Source organism: Trachinotus anak, unplaced genomic scaffold, assembly GCF_046630095.1.
Source record: "Trachinotus anak isolate AG129_WGS33_773 ecotype Australia unplaced genomic scaffold, CSIRO_AGI_Tana_v1 ptg000009l, whole genome shotgun sequence".
NCBI lineage: Eukaryota > Metazoa > Chordata > Actinopteri > Carangiformes > Carangidae > Trachinotus > Trachinotus anak.
In genome coordinates this window covers 7,561,580-7,578,293 of record NW_027273860.1, presented here as the reverse complement: position 1 = coordinate 7,578,293, position 16,714 = coordinate 7,561,580, and the positions used below count along the sequence as shown (strand labels likewise).

General features: G+C 40.5%; 3 protein-coding genes across 9 annotated transcripts; 2 read left to right on the top strand and 1 right to left on the bottom strand.

The window, feature by feature from the left end:
- Window positions 1–648: 648 nt before the first annotated feature.
- On the top strand, window positions 649–7,545 carry LOC139625195 (clusterin-like protein 1). Of its 5 annotated transcripts, XM_071484950.1 has the most exons (10): window positions 649–859; window positions 1,488–1,642; window positions 3,893–4,002; window positions 4,115–4,263; window positions 4,700–4,870; window positions 4,988–5,444; window positions 5,555–5,683; window positions 5,901–6,115; window positions 6,669–6,849; window positions 7,223–7,545. In XM_071484950.1, exons 2-10 carry the CDS (start codon window positions 1,626–1,628, stop codon window positions 7,231–7,233), a joined length of 1,440 nt encoding a protein of 479 aa, XP_071341051.1. In that variant the 5' UTR covers window positions 649–859; window positions 1,488–1,625; the 3' UTR covers window positions 7,234–7,545. The 5 variants fall into 5 exon arrangements, with proteins under 5 accessions (XP_071341051.1, XP_071341050.1, XP_071341047.1 ...); XM_071484949.1 differs by lacking the exon at window positions 7,223–7,545 and having other exon boundaries at window positions 1,540–1,642; window positions 6,669–6,878; XM_071484946.1 differs by lacking the exon at window positions 7,223–7,545 and having other exon boundaries at window positions 6,669–6,878.
- A 656-nt stretch (window positions 7,546–8,201) lies between these two features.
- Window positions 8,202–11,449, top strand: tyms (thymidylate synthetase). The gene is made up of 7 exons (XM_071484945.1): window positions 8,202–8,568; window positions 9,422–9,495; window positions 9,774–9,948; window positions 10,301–10,402; window positions 10,531–10,706; window positions 10,799–10,870; window positions 10,959–11,449. The coding sequence occupies exons 1-7, from the start codon at window positions 8,340–8,342 to the stop codon at window positions 11,094–11,096; spliced, it is 966 nt and encodes a 321-aa protein (XP_071341046.1). The 5' UTR covers window positions 8,202–8,339; the 3' UTR covers window positions 11,097–11,449.
- Window positions 11,445–16,329, bottom strand: enosf1 (enolase superfamily member 1). 3 transcript variants are annotated; one of them, XM_071484942.1, is made up of 15 exons: window positions 16,171–16,329; window positions 15,980–16,082; window positions 15,289–15,404; window positions 14,556–14,642; window positions 14,431–14,457; window positions 14,273–14,345; window positions 14,129–14,167; window positions 13,855–13,937; window positions 13,655–13,777; window positions 13,439–13,573; window positions 12,865–12,906; window positions 12,646–12,775; window positions 11,982–12,081; window positions 11,810–11,891; window positions 11,445–11,700 (listed from the first exon to the last, which is right to left on the bottom strand). In XM_071484942.1, the coding sequence occupies exons 1-15, from the start codon at window positions 16,249–16,251 to the stop codon at window positions 11,608–11,610; spliced, it is 1,314 nt and encodes a 437-aa protein (XP_071341043.1). In that variant the 5' UTR covers window positions 16,252–16,329; the 3' UTR covers window positions 11,445–11,607. The 3 variants fall into 3 exon arrangements, with proteins under 3 accessions (XP_071341043.1, XP_071341044.1, XP_071341045.1); XM_071484943.1 differs by lacking the exons at window positions 15,289–15,404; window positions 15,980–16,082 and having other exon boundaries at window positions 16,171–16,321; XM_071484944.1 differs by lacking the exons at window positions 15,289–15,404; window positions 15,980–16,082; window positions 16,171–16,329 and having other exon boundaries at window positions 14,273–14,350; window positions 14,556–14,639.
- Between the last annotated feature and the right edge of the window lie 385 nt (window positions 16,330–16,714).

The following is a 16,714-nucleotide window of genomic DNA, read 5'->3' as shown; positions in this document are numbered from 1 at the left end:
ACAATGACAAGCTGCACTTCCGGTCTTGCTTTCAGAATTAAATCGTTTTGGTTGCTTAATTTTGTGGGAAAAACCATTAACAATGGTGGTAGTTGCAACGTATATCTCTTATTAAAGGTGATTTATTAGAAAGTGGTAACAGCCCTTCCTATGATTTGAGCACTCTTCAGCAGACTGGGACCTGGCAAATTCATTAACAGATTGTTCAGTTTGTAAAAATGTAAAAAAAAAACGAAAAGCAGCAAGAAATATTTTGCATTTTGCAGGAATTTCAGTCAGCAACTCATTTCTGGTGACTGTCTAATCGGTTCAGCTGCACTTTTATCAAGCTGTTGGGTAGTTTGATTCATAACAAAAATTTTAATTGGTAAGGTTGGCCCTAACCAGTTACTAAAACTATTAGACAAATGTACAGAAGTAAAATTTGCTGATGAAATCTATCTCAAGTTTGTATTTCAGCACAGGTCTTGAGTAAAAGTACTTTAACTATATAATAGTTTTCTAACCTTCTCATTTGTTATAGAAAACACTGCTGCTGAAGCTACCTCTCTCAGCCCCATCAGTAAGATAGTTTTTCCCACCTAAAGCAAAGGCCAGTACTTTTATTTTGACAGCCTCCTCCCTCCAGAAGAGGGAGAGAGGAGGTGCGGCTGCTTTCAACAGCACACGGCCCGGGACGTCGTGCGGCGCTGCAGTAATCCAGCCGGAGATGAGATGAAGTTACTGGGGGTTGATGGCAATCGCGTCCCCGGGTGAAAACCTGGTCCTCATTAAGATCATTTCAAAGGTTTGGGGAGGTGGAGGGGAGCGTTTGCCTGTAGTTCATCTCCATTCATAAACACATTTCGGCTTCTCCGAGGTACTAAGTAATAGGTTAATTATGTGGTTTGGGGTATTTTATCATATGATTGATTACAATAATCCCACATTACTGTAATGCAGTGCAAAAAATGTCAATAGAAAAAAAAATCTGCCTGTACAGTGAGATTATTTAAACCTTGTCTAATACAAGCAGTTTTTAAAGCAGTTCAAGAAATGCAAAAAGATGATTGTCTCTATTAGGAAACAAGACATGTTGAATCACTAAAATCAAGACAGATGATCCCTGTTTCAAGAGGAAACAAATGAATGTAATGTATTTCGCTGCCATATATCTGTCTTCTGTTTGCGAGAAAGTAGAGTTTAAAGACTAAATTACATGCAAAAATGACATGATTGATAAAATGTAAATGTAAATGTCTGTTCCGGGCATATACGTTTACCATTTTCTTTGTGTCACTCTAATGTTTGATAAAGGAAACAAGCTGGGATAGTTTTCTGTGATAAATTGCATCCCTCTTACTGATGATATATGATATAATATAATTATGCATTTCTTGAACAATACTTTCTGCCAAAATGGTTCCAATGGCAGCGAAGACTGAGCACAATCTATCAAAATGAGCCTTAAAGGTTGACCAGCGGCCATTTCCCTTTAACTCCTCCAGGTGCAGTGATAATTCCAACAGTTCCTGTGTCTATAATCTCTCCGGCCTGCAGATACAGATCACTGATCAAAGGCGGAAAACAGCTGCATCCTCCCAGACTAATGAGGAACATCAAAGAAATTAAACAGACCCAATGTCATGTCTCTGCAGTACAGGTTAGTGTCAGTGGGTTACATGATATGGCCCCGATGCTAATCTTTTTACACACACTCATCTCAAATCAAATGATTTACGGGAAAAGATAAAGTTAATATCAACTGTTTCATCTCTAAAATCCTCTGAGTTTTAAAAAAACACAACTAAGTCATCAAACTCAGAGTTGTTTTTCCTCTGTCTCTGGATAACAGAGCCTCCAAACTCAGGCTCCATGCTAATAGCACAGGTTTGACCCAGTCCAACACATATTAGGTTCCAGAGCAGCCTGGGATGATAAAGTGACTAATTACTTGTTTTCTTAAAGGCTTCAAAACTGTTATTTTACTGTCTGGCATAATTGGAGCAGCAGGCTGGTATTAGGGCTCGGATTGGGATCGTGGCAAGCTGATAAAAAGCAGCTGAGGGTCAGGTATCTTACAGCTGGGCCCCTGCTGGTCCTCATTCAGAGGTTGGGACCTCATTTGCTGGGTCGAGGCTTTCAGCAGTGGGCTCAGCTTAACAGGAGGACTGAGACAGCACACAGGAATTCCGCATTTACCACGCTGCTGTCATGTTCAGATATCATGATAAGAACAATGGCAACTCTGATCGTCGTATATGCAGCATGAGGGAGTTGCTGCTGGTAGAGGTCAGAGAAACAGGAGGCAGAAATCGACTTTTTTCATACACTGCTGATATAGTAGCTATAAAGGACGTTTTAGATTAGAACTTGCAAGTAAGTCTGAAACTGCTCTTGAAGTTTAGTTTCCTAATATATTAGGAAGATTTGTGACATTTGTCATGAGTTTCTCGGCTGGTAACTTTTAGCGTTTAATATGACTACAGTTCTGAATATATTTTTGAACACTTTCCCAAGACTGACAGGCGACAAAGGAAAAACTTAAATGAGTGAAATAAATGAGTTTAGGAGCATAAGAAATGCAGATTTTTATGAGAGGAAAGGTCATTGAATGATTTGGTGAATGTGAAAATAACCATATGCTAGGAAGCTGTGTCTGCCACTAGAATTCATATCATACAGACATGACTGGAGACCAATGAAAAAATACATCTAAAAAAATCTAAAACTTGGTTTGCACAGCATGCTCATGCACTTGCAGTCCTCCTGCTCCTGGAGTGGTGCAGAGATGCAGAGCTTTGCCCATGACTAAGACCATGCCAGTGTGTGCTAGGTCTCTGCAGGAGGGCCAGGCTTACTGCCAGTGTGATGGAGATTAGAGCAGAAAGTTTTACCTGAGGAGGGCTCTGCATAGCAGTGTGCTGGAGACAATTAAGTGAGATAGACCTGCAAACAAATGAACCCGTTATGTTTACCATGCATTAAAGCCCGTCTTAAGCTGATTGGTAAGTATGCTGTGCGCGTAAGGCTTAATAACCAATAAATAGTGCAAACACACTAATAGGATCTGTGCTGCTGAGTAGATCCATAAAAATAGAACAATCCTTCAAGGAAGCAGGCGGCTCTCTCTCGCTCTCTCTCACTCTTCTCTCCAACTGCTACTCGTGTTTTCTGGAGGCTGATGGTTTCATAGCTCTCAAGGTAAATGCATGTTTTATCATTTCCTCTTTTGCACGTGGGGTCAACACAGTCCAGTGTTTAACAGAGGGCCTACACTTTTAAGAAAGCATTTCTTCAAAGATAGCATCAAACGCAGTTAGAATCTTTTCTATGTGCAGCATGCTGAATAAAGTAAATTCAGTAGCATATTGTGCTAATTTAATCAAAGTTATTAGTCTATTTTTCTTTCTTTCTTTTAATTTTGTTGAATGATATGCACCCATACACACATGTGAGATATACACTACATATAACAATTATTTAATGTTTCTTAATGCGCAGGCTCTTAGTGTCCTCAGTTTGAGCTTTTGTAATGTTGTTAAATTATAATGAATAATTCAGTTGTACTGTATTACAGTTATTATCCTTGTTATGTAATGTGACACCCCAGAAAAAACAGCTGACTCTAGTAGCTTCCGTTAATGGGTTAAGCATGTTTGTTTGGCTTGACACAGATGTCCTGTTCCATGCAACTGAATGAATATTTCTGTGATTTGGAATAATTGTTTTATTTCTGAAGTGCATCTAACTTGAAATGCTTGAGAAATGGCGCCCCCTTGTGAAAGGTTTATGTTTTGAACACATGATTTAAAATGATAATAGTGCAAAGCATGCCTTTCAGTTGTATTAAGATGTGGTACTTTATGATACTCCACAGCAGAATAGTGAGTAAGTTCTGTACTTTCCGCAGAGCTGAAGACAGGATGAGGAGGCTGTTTGTTCAAATTCTCTGCATCACACTCTCTGAGGTCGTGCTGTGTGCCACTGACCCTTCTCCACTGAGCGAGGACACCCTGCAAAGTGAGGCCTTAAGAAAAAAAAAAGAGACAAGCACTTGTTGTAATTTTGCTAACTTATATCAGCATTGAGTGCTTCAGAAATTAATTGCATCGTGTTTCACTGGTGTGTGCAGAGCTGTCTGCAGCAGGAGAGCAGTATGTCAATGAGGAAATAAAGCGAGCTTTACTCGGGGTGAAGCAGGTGAAGGAAATGATGGAGAAAAAAGAGGACAAGCACAGACACCTGATGGACGCCCTGAGACACAGCAGTGACAAGAAGAAGGTAACTTGCTTTTATGTGACTCCTATTATATGTCTAACATCTGCAAACTTATATTTGCAGACATACATTGAACTATATACATAGCACATTAACTTTTCACAGAGCATGACCATTATAGTTGGACAGTTACATGCCAGTCTCTGTGAGTTGTTCTGAAACCCACCACATATTTTCTGCCTCATAAAGGCAAAGCCACACAAAGCCTCATGGAGAAACCTCAAAGCAGACAGTGAATAATGAATGTGGGAGTATAGGGCTGGTTCAAGGAGTCGAGGGTGTAGTTTTGCAACAGTCAGGATAAATGAACTATCTGTAGATTAATCTGTTTTCTGTTTAATTTCAGAATAGACCCCCCCTAGACCACATCTTATCCACTCCGGTTTATTAAGAGGCAATGTATCTGTGACAGAGTTTTTTTGTTCTGGGTTTCCATCAGGGGGCGATGCAACTATCCCGGGAAACAGAGCAGAAACTTGAGGAGGCTGAACAACAGTGTCAAGATTTAACCAAATCATCTTTTCAGGAATGTCGGCCTTGTCTTGAAGATACTTGTAAGGCCCTCTATACCTCCACATGTCGTCGTGGCTTTGCTTCTTTCTCATTCAAGGTTTGAGCTCCGCATATTCCATTCATAACTGTCTCAGATGTCCAAAAGTGTAAGAGTTAGGAATGGTTTGTAACATGCACCAAACATGTTGGGCCCACCATGAATCTCCCTCTGCAGGTGGAAGAGTTTTTCAGAAAAATGGCTGACCAGCTGGAAGCTACCGAGCATGTTTACAATCAAAACGAGGAGGACACAGGTCGGACCAGCTCACCTCAGAATGAGGTTGAAGAGGGTAAAGCCGAACTGGAGCTCCTGCAGGCAGAAGCATCGTTCAGCCAGCTGCTGTCGAACATCAGCCTCCTGTACAACCAAAGCATCATTCTGGCCAAGAAGATGCAACAGAGGCTCGGTCATTCCTTTTTTGCGGCCTTCACCGCAGAGCTCCAACCCAGCTCGCTGTCAGGCATCCAGGGCGGCTCGACTGCAGGCTTCTTCACCACCGCAGATCTGGATCACATCCTTGATTCAGTTTATGACTTTGGGAGGAATGTGCTGGAAGAATTCAGCTCCACGGTGACTGATGTGTTTGAGGAGATACAAGAAGCTGAGGAATATTTTCAGCAATCAGGCAGAGGTATCTGATGTTATTTGTAGCTACATTTGTATTCGCTTCATTTACTCCCACATAAAATAATGATAGCAACATCATTTGTAACATCTGCTCTTATATGTATATCTCCGAAGACACAGGATCACTCTCTGCTTTGGGTCAATCCCATAGCAGATATATGTGCAGACGACTCCGCAGACAAGCATCAGAGTGCTGGCAGCTCCAAGACCTGTGTGAGACATGCAAGGATTATCTCTTGAAAGGTAAATCACTGGCTCAGAGGTGTGTGTTCTGTGTGTTTGGTTTCTGATCTGTCCAGCTCATCATACCACACGGTTACATTTGTCATATGTTTCAATCTGGCCCTTAAATGCTGACACAGTAATATGCAAACGCCAATTAAGGTCTTACTAATGTGGTTGTACACCTTCACCACGCATACCTTGATCGATGCTCATATATCTGTATGTGCACTTACAGAGTGTCCCAGTGTCCAGCAGTTGCACTCTGAGATGGAGGAGATGCACATGCTGCTGAACGCCTCCCGTCAGCAGTACGATGACAGGCTGCAGCTGGTTCAGAGACACACAGCGGACACGCAGAGATGGCTCAGCAGCATGGATGACAAGTACGGCTGGGTCAGCCAGCTGTCTGACAGCACAGCCAGCCCACACAACATCTTCAATGTGATCACGGTATGTTTGTAGTAATGTTGGATTTGTCAGACTTTATCTCGTAGGATTTATGAGATAAAGTCTGACAAATCGTCAAGGAGGTCGTTATCAGGGTTGTTAAGTGCCAAAATCATTTTAATACATCTATTTGACAGATGATTCAACAAGGATTACTGCTGATCCTACCTGTAACGTTTGAATTTCTTACTTTAATAGAGTCTTTGATTTTTGGCAAAGATCATTCAAACTAATCCTGTTATTTTAATTATGTCGTAGATAACAGACCTCATCCATAAAATGAGAAAACTACATGTAAAAATAACTATAAAAACCCTTATCCTATCCTGTTAATTGGATGTTTACCCAACTCTATATAGCATAAAAATGTATGTGATTATTCTGAGTGGCAGAATCCAGAAAGTTCATTTAAGTTAATATCATGCCAATAAAATACTAAAACTTTTTAAATAAACATTTTCGACACTTGAAAACCCCAGTGTTTAGTGTCATCACTAGAATCTACATTTTCATTCAGCAACGAGCTAATGCAGTTTCACATCATCTCACTTTTCAGGTGAATCCACCGGAACAGATGAAGAACATCAGACCTAAACCAGACAGCAGTGTGGTTGTAACCGTACTGGACTCTGCCCCATTTACTGTAATGGTCCCAGCAGATTTGGAGGTGGATGACCCTGCCTTCATCCAATATGCAGTTCAAGAGGCTATGACACTACATAAACAGCAGATTAGAGGTATTGATCCAGGCAGTGCTGTGTCTTAGTAAACTGTTTGGCTCCCAGCGTCACCTGGCAGAGCTCCAAACTGAATTTCAGCAAAATGAATTGTGAAACTGTCAGCTACACTGTGACAAATCCCTGTGCATTTCTGCAAGCAAAATCTTATTCATTGAGACACAGTGCAAAATAGATTATATGTAAGAACGATGATGATAAATTTCTTCCTTTATTGACTTTGTACTAAAGGATTAAATAGATCTATATGCAATGGTATCTGTAGCCACAGCAATATTGACGCGTACAAATCAACCATCTGTACATCTGTATCAGTTTAAATTGTGGTTATATTTTTTCTTTAAAAATGGTTTTATGGTTCTTTTCTACTCAGGAATGGAGTAAGATGTGATTCCAGCATCCACAGAGTTCCTTCAGATACTGAACATGGAGTCCAGCAATCAAGCTGATATTTGTAAAACTTGAAAATGCACTTTATAGACCTCTAAACCTTTACATGCACAGCTTATATTCTTTTTATTTGTGTTATTCCTTAGGGTTTAAAACATTTCTGCAGTAAAACTGTGTACACTCTACTCACATCATTCTTTTCTAGTGTTCTTTTTTTTTTTTTGTCTTGTCATACGTCCATGTAATGACCTCATTTACGATATGCTGAATTTTGAATTAAATATTATCATTTTATGTAAAACTTATATTGAGTCATTCACTTTACTTTTTGGAACAATGTTTTATAACTGTACAAAACAATCTTGACGTTCTAATACAGTAATTTTTTTTTGGAAAATATGAAGACCTTACAAACAAGTGTGGATGATATCTGTTTCCAGACAATAAGAGCAAATATATATTTAGCTGTGGGGATAGTTTGTTCTGTCATGACAGAATAAATAGATCAAACAGTTTTTTGATTATAATCAAACAGATGGCGTTTGCAGGAGGGCAGAAAAAACTATAATAAACCATAGACTAGATTTTGTTCCTTCAGATGCTGAACATGGAGTCCAGCAATCAAGCTGATATTTGTAAAAACTTGAAAATGCACTTTATAGACCTCTAAACCTTATTTGTTAATCATCTTCTGTTAACTAATGCTCCTCTTTCCCGCATTTTGTGATTAGTTTCTTAAGTAACATTTAATTGTACTTTTATTGTGTTAAGTTTATTTATTTATTACTTTAATTTAATTTAATTACTATTCTTTGATTTCTTATTTTTAGTAGTTATAGTACTATATTATTTATATATTATAAAAAGCCAGGGAAATATTATTTCTAGTCATTGTGTAAAGTTAAAAAAGAAAAAAAAGGGGGTGGCAAGGCTTTTTCTGTCATCTCGCGAGATTTTGTGAAACCGGAAGTTGGGTCTTCACATTTCAACTTTATTAGGCGCGTTAAAAATCACCCGGGAAAATTTCACTCAGACACTTGACAGCAAAGTGCTTTTGTGGCCGGTTTTGCGCTGGAATAGTCAACGCATTCGTCCGCAAAATGCCCGCCACTTCAGAAATACACACCGGGGAGGTGTGCGCAGAGGACGGCGGTAAGAAGACAGAAGTGAGTCCCGCAGCGGAGAAGAAGACGTTTGGGGTTTTCTGCGATGAGCGCGGTTATCTGGACCAGGTTGAATACATCATGCAGCACGGCCGCAGGAAGGGGGACCGCACCGGGACCGGAGTCGTCTCCGTGTTCGGTGCTCAGGCCAGATACAGTCTGCGAGGTTAGTTAGTTTGAACTTTACTCTGTTTACTCCAAGTGTTGTGGTGTTTTTGCTCTATTCAGGTCCCACCACTAGCTACTACTTTGCGAAGTAAAAGTAGCAATGCCACTGTCCAAACATCCTCCTGAATAAAAGTCCTGCAATGGGAAATTGTTGGAGGGAAAAGCACAGAAGTATCTGCAAAGTTTGCCTCAAGTACCAACAGTATATTGTTCAGAAAGTCATATCATTATATTTACTGCTGGATAATACTTATTTATGCAATACTGGGTAAGGTTGAGGTCAGTTTAACTGATTTATACACAGTGGGTTGTTTATTCTGCAAAAGCACAAGTCTTATGATTTTGTTTTGTTTGTAAATTCTGCAGAGTAATAAGTAAAGTTAAATAAGTACAGTATTTCCCATCAGCAATGAATGTTAGTGGTGTGGGAGTTCAAAGTGGAAATGAAATGAAAATACGCAAGTAAAGTAAAAGTACAGAACTGGTATGATCAGTTTCCACTCACAGGTTTACAGGTGAGTAACAGAGACATAGAAGCAGTACAGCTGAAGTAAAGGAATGCCAAAGGTGTGTCTGCACTCACTAAGAAATGGTGTCACCAGATTATAGTTTGTCCACCAGAGGGCACAGACAAATTCATTTTACATTTACTTTTCCATTACATCTCCACTGCATATCTTGGTTACAAATGTTTAATAATAATGCAATTGTTTGTTCATGTAAAAAGACAAAAGAATCATGTATTTCATCTAATCAAATCTTTTTTTTTTTTTTTAAAAAAAACCTCACAAATATGAGGCTATAAAATATTCTGTCAAATAACCTGCTCATGTTCTTTTTGTGATTTGTAGACCAGTTTCCCCTGCTAACGACCAAGAGGGTGTTTTGGAAAGGGATCCTCGAAGAGTTGCTGTGGTTTATTAAGGTGAGAAAGGATTTACTTTTTGAAAGGGTAAATTCACCAAATTCTTTTTTAATAAGTGACAGTTTTCCTTGGAACACTGTCTACCAAATGAATAGTTCCTATGAAAACTGTAGATATTTTGGTTTTGAATGTTTTAGAGCACCAAGAACTCAATCTCAAAAACCTGGTCAACTAAAACACTGAGAAAATATGACTTTTCTGCAATTTAGATCTGACCCTATAAGTTCACATGCAGCATGTCTGTCAGAGGTTTTGATATTTTTTGACGTGTGTCACAGGGATCAACAAATGCCAAGGAGCTGTCGGAGAAAGGGGTGAAGATTTGGGATGCCAACGGGTCCCGGGAGTTCCTGGACAATCTTGGGTTCACAGACAGAGAGGAGGGCGACCTGGGACCTGTGTATGGTTTCCAGTGGAGGCACTTTGGTGCAGAATACACAAACATGCATGCAGGTACAGTCTGTCTCTGAGCATGACATCATAGTGCCACATCCCAGAGTCCAAAGTAGCTTCTTCAAATGTCTTGTTATGTCTTACCCACAGTCCAAATTTCAAACTATTCAGTTAACAATTATGTAAAACAGAATTTCAAATTTGAGAGGCCAACAAATTTTTTAGCATTTCGCTTGAGATGGTTAATCAGTTACCAAAGGAAATAAGAAGTGTACATCCCGTTGTTAATGATGGTTCCTTTAAATAGATCATATTTGGTATGCAGATGGCACAGCTGCCGCTACACACACCTAAACGATTACTGGGCTTCAGATCTTTATTGATCCTTGTCACCGATTCCCTCCTTCAACAGATTACACAGGACAAGGTGTTGACCAGCTGCAGAAAGTCATCGACACCATCAAGAAGAATCCAGAGGACAGACGTATCATCATGTGCGCCTGGAACGTCAAAGGTTCGGCAGATACTACAATTAAACTTCACTTTAATCATCCCAGACTGGCCTGGAGCTCTCTTAAATCTCATGTTGTTGAAGAATGACGAGTTAGAAAATTCAATCTCTGCCTGCACACGTCTTTTCAGACCTGCCCCTCATGGCTCTGCCCCCCTGCCACGCCCTCTGCCAGTTCTACGTGTGTGATGGTGAGCTGTCGTGTCAGCTGTACCAGCGCTCAGGTGATATGGGTCTGGGAGTGCCTTTCAATATCACCAGCTATGCACTTCTTACCTACATGATCGCCCACATCACAGGACTCAAGGTAAGAGCAGTGTCTTCATGTCGAAGCTCGCACGTCACTGTGGCGTATCCCGTGACCTCAGCTGTCATGTGTTTTGTATTCTGTCCCTTCAGCCTGGAGATTTTGTTCACACCCTGGGCGATGCTCACATCTACATCAACCACATTGAACCTCTGAAAGTACAGGTGGGTTAGTGAAAACAATTTTTAAATCTTTGCATTCTCTTTCTCTGGATTTTAAACTGAACATCAGCTCATCTGTCTAAATTTGCAGCTCAAGAGAGAGATCCGCCCCTTCCCCAAGCTGAAGATCCTGAGAAAGGTGGAGAGTATCGATGATTTCCGTGCAGAGGACTTTGAGATTTGTGACTACAACCCCCATCCCACCATCAAGATGCAGATGGCTGTGTAACAGTCCCACTGTAAAGGCCATAAGGCATAAATGCAGTGCATGGTGGAGGAAAATAGTGCTTTAGATTCACTTACCACATTTGTAGTATATCTGCTTGACTTTCATTTCTATTACCAAGATCATACAAACATTTTTAAAGTTTATCTAAATCACCAAAAAAGGGTTTGTTTTTTTGTGATTTTTGGCAAATTGAGAGTTAAAATCATTTTCTTATTCATTTTCTCATAGAAGTTTTACCTCTGGCGTGAAAAACAAATCTACACTTGGATTTACTGTAGTTGAACTGCTGACATATTGAGTGCCTCTAAAATGTGTTTAATTTTGCATTTCTGTAAATAAAAAGTTACATTTGTTGTCAAGTAATTTTATTGACATCTGGAAACTAGTAGCAGAACTGCTTCATTGGACAAGTGTAAAACAGACGTTATGTAGTTTTAAAAATTACAGCTGGCTGGATTTCGTCAATGTAAATTATCGTTAAGCCTTCTGTGACATTTTCAGGATAAACTTGTCATTTGTTCATGTGCAGCTTCCATGCGTCTCCCTCAGGGTACTGGTGTCTCTGCACTGATGACTCCACCATCTCACAAGAGTAGCCTGGATCCTGAGAACAGTAGTGTGTACAAACGGTCTCAAGCAATAACTGCGACTGATGTAACGTAGAGAGTTTTTGTGTCAATTAACTTTGTGTTTTGTACTTTACACTTCTGTACCTTTGGGGGCATGTAGTGGGCGTCTTGAATCACCACTGGACTTGTGAAGTGTTCGTGGAGGTGGTCCACAAATTCACACATCCTGGAGAGGAAGTGGTGATGCTGATGATAATGTGCTGCTCAGACACTGCCAACAGCTTAAAACAGGAACAACAACACATCCTGCTCTTACCTGTTGCTGAGACTTGCAGACACACAGATGTAGTCAAACAGAATCAGATGCTGGACGAGCTCACAGAGGCCGACTCCTCCAGCATGAGGACAAACTGGCACTAAGGGGAAATTGCAATAACCATGTTGTCAGACAGGTTGAAACTATAACTGAATACATCAGTCAGCAATACACTTAGTTAAAGGGAGTTTATACTTTGATCTTTCACTTGATAAAAGAAAAAAATAATTTTCTTTCCTATACCTCTAATAGTTGATAAAACTTTACTTTGCTTGTCTTTTCATCTTCTAATGAGTCATTTAAAATTCCAGCTCCTCAGTTTCCCATTTCCTTGGTATTAGCACATATTTAAATCATTTATCTACCCGCTACTTTACAGGGTGGTGGTTGGTCCTGAAAATGGAAAATTTTGCACAGGGAAAGCAGAGAATAATAATTTAATTTATTTGATCAACTCATTGGAGGTAAAAGGAAAAAAAAACCTCTCTTCTCTACCAAATATTGGGAGTTAGAGGAAAGTATAAAGCAATAGACTTAAACTGCCATTTTTTATTATTTAACTAATAGTATTATTGATTAATGTATTGATGCATATATTTTTGACTTAAAACAGCTTTAAGAACTCCATATATGACTGTGATTGTTGTCGTGTTTGAACTCTTACCCTGGAACTTGTGGGCCATCAGCAGCACGGCCAGGTTTTCATTGACGCTGCCCAGCCGACAGCTGTCTATTTGGACAAACTGCAGCGCCGAGGCCTGGAGGAACTGCTTAAACATCACCCTGTTGGCACACTGCAGAGGAAACAGTCAGCCAAGCAGACATTTCATTGCATCACAACATCAGACAGAGTATGCAGCCTGGAACAAACTTGGGCTCTGACCTGCTCCCCTGTTGCCACTCCAATCCCGAGTGGAGCCAAAGCCTGAAAAACCAAGTCAAACACCTTGTTATCAGTCTTGAAAATGGGCAAAGATGCAAAAGAGATACAAAAGAACTACAAAAAGTCAAATGGACTACAAATAAATGATCAGAAAGACATGTCAGACTATTACAAATAGACGTGGTTTTTGCGTTTTGTATCTCTTTCAGTCTGAGTGTCTTGCTCCTGTGTTGGAGGGGTGGGGAACCTTTTAAATCCAGGTTAAAAACATTTCTCTTTTCATGTGCTTACAGCTGAGCTCTTTTTAAGAACTTAAAACTCTATTTTCTTCTATTTTACTTTTTTGCCCCTGCTTTTAACTCTATGTTTTATTTTGTTTTTATGCTGTTTTATGCTTTTCTTTTTTTATGTAAAGCACATTGAGTTGCCTTGTTATGAAATGTGCTATATAAATAAAGATGCCTTGCCTTGCCTTTTACATGTCTGTGCCCACTCTCTTGTAATCTGTCCATGTCTTCAAACACGTGAGCAAGCTGGGGGAAAAAAAAAAAGGGAAATCAAACTTCTCTCTTACTTTGGAGATAGCAGCGTGACCCAGGATGTCATCTGGAGACGTTGGCTCCTCGATCCAAAGAGGTTTGAACTCTGAGAGGCTGGACACCCAGCTGATGGCCTCGGCTACATCCCATCTCTGGTTGGCATCTATCATCTGACGCAAAAAAAAAACCAACAAAAAAACACTTCAGTATGCTGTTATTTCCTAAAATAACAATGTTCAGGACAAACTTACCAACGTGTTATTTGGTCCAATCATTTGCCTGATGAGTCGACACCTGCGAATGTCGTCCTCCAGATCGGCGCCGACTTTCACCTTAAACTTGGTCCAGCCGCTTTTAAGTGCATCTGTGCAGAGCTGCAGAAAAGCGCAGCTGTCATTAAAAAGCCACTTGTCCAACTACTGATATGTCATGCATTTTATAGCGCAGGGACCTGTTTGAGCTGCTGGTCTGAGTATCCAAGCCAGGCGCAGGAGGTGGTGTATGCAGGATAACCCTCTTTCAGCATCTGATCCTCTAGCAGGCGAAAGAAAGAGTCCACACAGGTAATAAATACTTGAGGAGAAGTGTGTTTTAATAGAGCAATCATGGAGTGTAGGGGCCTATTATGCAGGCTAATGGCACCCCTGTTAGTTTCTAAAGAGGCAATTTCGTTCCACAAAATCCCATTCAGCCGTGTAATTTATGACTCTATTTGGTGTGCTCACCTCTCTGCTTCTTGCCCTCCTGTGCGTTCACAAGCATGTCTAAATTAAAAAAGAGAAGCAGGAAGAGTCTGTTGCTTTGACCACACTGCATTCAGAATGGAGGGATTTCCTTCCCCAAACTGTACGCCACTAACCCCGTCTCACCTAGAGCCTCCTTCTCTGTGAGCACGTCAGTGATGTATCTGAAGTCAATGCATGAGACGATCTGCTTGGGATCCTGAACTGACACACATAAAGCATGACGTCTCCCTTGTGGCCACATCCAGGGCATAAATCTTTGATCTAAATCTCCTGCGACTCACCATGTCAACAAGCAGCTTCCACAGTGGCTGCAGAGAAAATGGCGACAACAGACTGTGAGTCATGAGGTGTCATACTTGTCGAGGAAATTGTGTTTTTCTCAAAACGACTCATCTAATGGCCGCACCTTGCCCTCCGCCCGCGCCCACAGGTCCCACACTGCATTCAGAACTGCAGCAGTGGCCAGGTGGATCACTCCTTTCTCTGGTCCCAACTGTTTCAGACAAGACAAAAGATTTAAAGAGGCCACGCTTGACATCTCCTTAAAACATTCAACATGAAATAAATAGCGCTGGAAATAATACAAAATTGGAGTTTTAGAAAAAAGGAACAGTATGTGAAAAACTGACAGCTAAATGAAGACCTAAAAGTTAAAATACTATTTGGGGGGACACAGTTTGGGATCTTCAAAACCTACATTTTTCACATTTTGTTATCTTTACCACATGTTACAAATAGCTTTTTCTTGTATATGAAGAGTCTTCTACTAGAAAAGCCTCGATTCAAGGGTGCTTTGAACAAAAGCATTTGAGGACCTGTGGGTCTTAACAATATCATCAGCAAAAAATACATCTAGCAGCAACAAAATGATGAAAGACAATGCAATCAATAACCAAACCGGATATATGTGGCCCTTATTTTTGGATATAGTTAAGTATAATGTTCTGGATGAGGAGACAGAAGGCAGGTGTCTTTTTAACACAAGTGTAAATGAATAATTGGAGGCAGGATAAAAAAAAATCTCATTCAGGGATTACATCAGGTAAAAACCCCTACCAGTTTAAATAAAGATAACAGATTCAAAAAAATACTTTATTGATCCTAGGTTGTGTGTCAGTGTTTGGTGCGCTTGCTGTTACCCATCTCATCTGTCCGTCACTGGTCAGGAGGCGGTAAAACCCCCGGAAGTCGCTCACAATATCGTGCAAGGATTTCCCGACAAGCAGTCCCGCCAGGGCCTCCACAGCACCGACCACTGCGGGGTTCAGCGGTAAGAGGCGACAAAGATCAGCGGAACGCGACCGAACATTACCGAGCACGACCGAACATTACCGAACATTACCACTAGATGGAGGTAGAGGGTTTGCACACTGACAGACAAAAAAAAGAGGTGTTAGCTTCAGGTACAGTCATACACATGACAACCCTTCTGATACACGCATAATGTTTCATTATCAACTAGTATTTTGGCATTATAGGTTTATTGTTCTGTATTATGTTTCTGCTTCATGTTGCATGCTTTTTGTTGTGCGATCTCGTGTATGTAGACTATTATTTGCAGCCTAATTAAAGGACTGGTTTATCAGTACAATTCAATGTAATCAGCTGATTTTGGCCCATATATTTTATATGGCAATCACTGTCAACAATGTTTTGGCAAAACCCCCGAATTTGGAAAAAGTTGTATTCGTGCCTCAGGAAACCGAGCTTATTACGAGCTCCTGAACGCAGCAGCACATGTGACCAAGATTTCGTGTTGTTGTGGTCATGTCGTGAAAGTGTTAAGTTTCGGAAGTGCCTTGGCTACACTGTGTGTGTTTTGAATCTTACCAATCTCGGTGCCTTTTCCTAAAGTAAATGTGAGGCCGAAGCCTCTGAGCCCGCTGTCCGTGTCGATGACCACATATGCGGCTGAATAATCCGGGTCAGTGTGCTGCGGTGTGGGAAGTTACAGAGTCGGTGTGAATACGAGTGAAATAAGTGCATCTGCAGAATAGACAGAGCTGCAGAAACTCTCTCACCATCGCATCTGAGCCGTGCTGCTCCACAGACGTCTGGAATCTCACATCCCTCACTGTCAGACCAATGATCCTGTGCAACATTTTGTCACCGAGATTTCGTTTGTCTTGTGATTCAGACCCTGTTTCTTCGTAGGTGACTTGTATGGGTTGATCCCACCCACCTCAACCTGCCATTGGTTTAAACATTGCCTAATGTGGACACTTAAAGGGACATATCAAAACTTCTGATTTCTAACAAGAAGAGGAAAAAAAAAGGTGTAAAATCACATTTTTATTGTACAAATTCCTAAGATGCGCCTCAACCCATTCCTCCCTCCCAAATATAATATGCAATCTTGTCCATTTTATTATTAATAATAATATAAAATGAGGATTTTATAATATACAAAGCCCTTCTTTACAAGCTCAGTCATCAATTATTCCTTCATAATAATGTCCTGATGAGTCCATACAGGAACAAAATGCAAAGAAAAAACTGTCATCACTGCTGTACAAATGCTTTTTGCAGAGCCACCTCGGATACAGGAGCATGAGGGTCCACGAT